Below are 3,605 nucleotides of genomic sequence, written 5' to 3'. Positions count from 1 at the left end.
AATAAAGTCAGTATCTTAAAAAAATATAGTAAAGAACAACAAAAAAGTAATCATTTTATTTAAATTATAAAAATAAAAAAAAGTATATAAAAAAGTAATTTCTTAGCGCACCTAATAATAAAAATATTGAAAACGCAGTAGTTAGTTTTTTTTCTAAATTCAAAAAAGAAAAAAGATCTTTTTTGCGCTTTTTATTTAACTAAAATTGTTGTTTTAATCAGTATTTTAGCTTTATATACTTATCTTTATATTAAACATACCAAAAAACTGTAAATATTTGAAATAATATAATAACTTTTTAAGATTGTTGATATGAAAACTTTAACTTTTACAAATTTTTCAAATATAAAAAGAAATTTTTTATACTATTTCTCACAATAAAACTATTCATAAGATTCATTCAAAACTTGTTATTGTCTAAACTGGTGTTAACGTTTTTAATTTTGCTAATTAAAGTTTCATACCTCCAGTTTTGGGATCGTCAAAAAGAAGTTGCTACCGTCTGTTGCCGTGCAACAAGATTCATTTGACCATTCATTTTTGTCAGCATCGTAACAAAGAACATCAGAAGCTTCGAACCAAAAAATTAAAACTTTTCTCCCCATACCTATGGCGTGAGTGAGCCAAGAATATGGAGAATACATGCCAGATGTATAGGTTGGGTAATGATTAATAAACACAAATGCGTTGGATGTAGAGTCGTACATTTCAAGGAAGTTTTTACTAGCTCCTATTGCAAACAATTTGTTCTTTATAGCAATTAAACTATGCATCGATGCTCTTTCTTTCATGCTGGGCATGTATGTCCATTCATCAGCTATGTGGTCATATGCCTCAACAGTGTTTAAAGACCCACCGTTATATCCACCAGAAACAACAATTCTTTCTTCAAATACTATGCAAGCTGAACTTGATCTAGCTTCTTTCATGCTTGCTACAATACCCCATGTGTAGTCATTTGTATCAAAAAAAATACAAGTTGCTGTATCTTTGTTTACTAACTCACCTCCAATAAAATAAACTTTACCTATAAAGCCACAAGCACAATAATCACCACGATCATCAAACATATCTCCTACAATTTCTAAAGAATCAGTAGCAATTGAGTATTTTTCAATTTTTTTTAAATCTCTACCTTCATCGTGTAAACATCCTAACAAGTAAACATGACCTTTTAAATATATCACTGGTGTGGAAGAAGATGGAAAACGACGGTTTTTTGTGAGCGAAGTAGCTTTTCTACATCTAATAAGATTTCTACCATCTATTTTGTTCACGAAACTAGTATTTATATCAACATCGCTGTCTACCGATGAGAAATTGTCTCCGCAGTGCAAAATATCAAAGTTGTTTTCCTTGTAATACCTCGTTGTGAAACATGAACTTGGCGAGCGTTTATAGTACAATTCTATATTTTCAAGTATCTCGTGTATTAGTATTAAACACTCATCAGCTTTATGAAAAGATGTGGATTTGTTTAAAACTTGTACCAGATCAGGTTCTGTCAGTAAAGGGAGGCGAATTAATAGTAAAACACTTTTTGCATGTTTGGTTCTCTCGTCAAGCCTGTAACCAACCCATTTATTTGCCGCGGAGAAAACTTCAATTTCTGAAGTGATGTATAAATTAGAGCTTGAAATAACTCGTTTCATTAGTGGAAAATCTAACTCTAAGAAGTTGTTAGTTTCGGCAACTGTTGTGAACCAAAGTTCAATATAGTTCAAGATCAACTTAGAAAGGTCATTTAAGTTGTAAAGTTTAGACAAAAAATAAAAAGTTGCTACGTTTTGGGGTTTAATTTTACTCTTCATGAGTTTAAGCACACTATCTTCCAAATTTTTATCAAATTTTATTTGGTTAAAATTCATAATTTTCAAGTATTTTATCACATCTCCAGGAAAAGTACCTGAAAGTTAAAACTTTTTAAACACTAAAAAATTATAAAACTGCAACGAGGATGTTTATTCATTACTATAAAAATCAAGCATATTTCAATATACTGTCTATTATTTTAGTGTCTTTAAAAAAATTTTGAGACCTTCTTTGTAGCTGAATTCAAGAAAGAAGTAATCCTTGAGTATACATAATTATTTATGTTTTATAAAATAGTTCAAAGAAAATACATAAATAGTTCAAAACTTAATAACTGCTTAAAAAAACTTATATAATTAAGCTTTTATTTTCATTATACATACTTCATTATATATGTTTTAGTTAGGTAGGTGTCAGAAAAGAACAGTGTCACTTTAGCACGGAGTGAGATTTTTGCACGTAATAATTTTAAATCTTTTAAACGTTTATTTAAAATACTTAACAAAACAAACAAATAGTTGTGAAATATAGTTTAAACAATTTTAAAAATATCGTCTTATATGAATTAAATAATAAAGTTTTTACTATGAGCTAAAAATGAAGTATAAACGTTTTTAATTTTCAACAACTTACGCTTAAAGTTTAGCTTTATTAAAGATGATTAACGCATTTAAAAAAGTTTTAATAATCCTAGAGCTTGTATTTATTGTTATCTTTGTTGAAATAATTTTATGTCGAAAACTTTAAAATAAAAGTATTAAAACAATTTTTATTTTAATTATTTAGTAAAACAAGTAAAAATAATCTAAATTTATTTTAGTCATAGTTTTAACTAAAGCTTAAACTTGTAATTAATTTAAAGCTTGTAAATTTAATTGCAATTTACATGTTGCATAGTTTGTTTTTAAATTTTAAAACAATACAATACTCTATGTTATTGAAACAGTTAAAAACAATTGCAAAATAAACTTGATGCTAAAATTTCACTTCGTACCAAAGTGTCACTCCGTGCTAAAGTAATGTTCTGCTAAAGTGAAACTTTGTGCTATAGTGTCACTTCGTGCTAAATTTTCACACATTGCTAAAATGTCACTACGTGCTAAAGTGTCACTCTGTGCTTAAGTGTCATCCGTGCTTTTCTGACCCGTTCTCATTTTAGTTAGATATAATGTACAAATATATTAATTAAAAACTAAATCTATTATTCATATTACAAAATTTACCTGCTTGAGAATTTATTACACTAAAATCTTTTTCCTTGAAGACTGTTGGGGAATTTTCTCTGCATAGCTTTTGAAATTTTTCCTGCCGATTTTTATGGATTTCATTGAAGTTCCATATTTTAGACATTTTATTTCCCATTTTATAAATGCTGGTTATTTTTATAATTAGAAAAAAAATCTTCTACTTACCAATTTTAATAACAAAAAAACATGTCCTTTACTACATTATTGCATAATGTTTTAGGCTTAACAACAAAACCTTTTATATTTTTTGATAATTAGTGAAGCATATTATTAATTTATATAGTATTATTATGAACATTTAACATTGTTACTGTAATTTGTTAAAACAAAAACAATTGTTTTAAAGACTCAAGTAGATTATACGTAAATCATAAACTAGGAAGTAGGTCAAATACGCACGAAAAATTTTTTGCACTTTGGGTCATTTTCGCATGAGAGTAAAAAAAATGAACAAAAAAACAAGTTACTGAACGAGGGCAGGGCTTAAGGGTAACAGTGACAGTAAGTATTAAAACCAAAGTATATCGCAAAAAGATACTGAAAAAT

The 3,605-nt window shown here is 27.5% G+C and overlaps 1 protein-coding gene across 1 annotated transcript; it reads right to left on the bottom strand.

Moving 5' to 3' along the window:
- Window positions 1–458: 458 nt before the first annotated feature.
- LOC145847633 (kelch-like protein 26) lies at window positions 459–1,652 on the bottom strand. The gene has a single exon (XM_082953657.1). The coding sequence runs from the start codon at window positions 1,650–1,652 to the stop codon at window positions 459–461; it is 1,194 nt and encodes a 397-aa protein (XP_082809783.1).
- Between the last annotated feature and the right edge of the window lie 1,953 nt (window positions 1,653–3,605).

This window comes from Thalia democratica, unplaced genomic scaffold (genome assembly GCF_965202585.1).
Source record: "Thalia democratica unplaced genomic scaffold, ktThaDemo2.hap1.1 HAP1_SCAFFOLD_1003, whole genome shotgun sequence".
Lineage (NCBI taxonomy): Eukaryota > Metazoa > Chordata > Thaliacea > Salpida > Salpidae > Thalia > Thalia democratica.
Note: the sequence above shows the minus strand (reverse complement) of the source record. Positions and strands in the feature narration are given on the sequence as shown.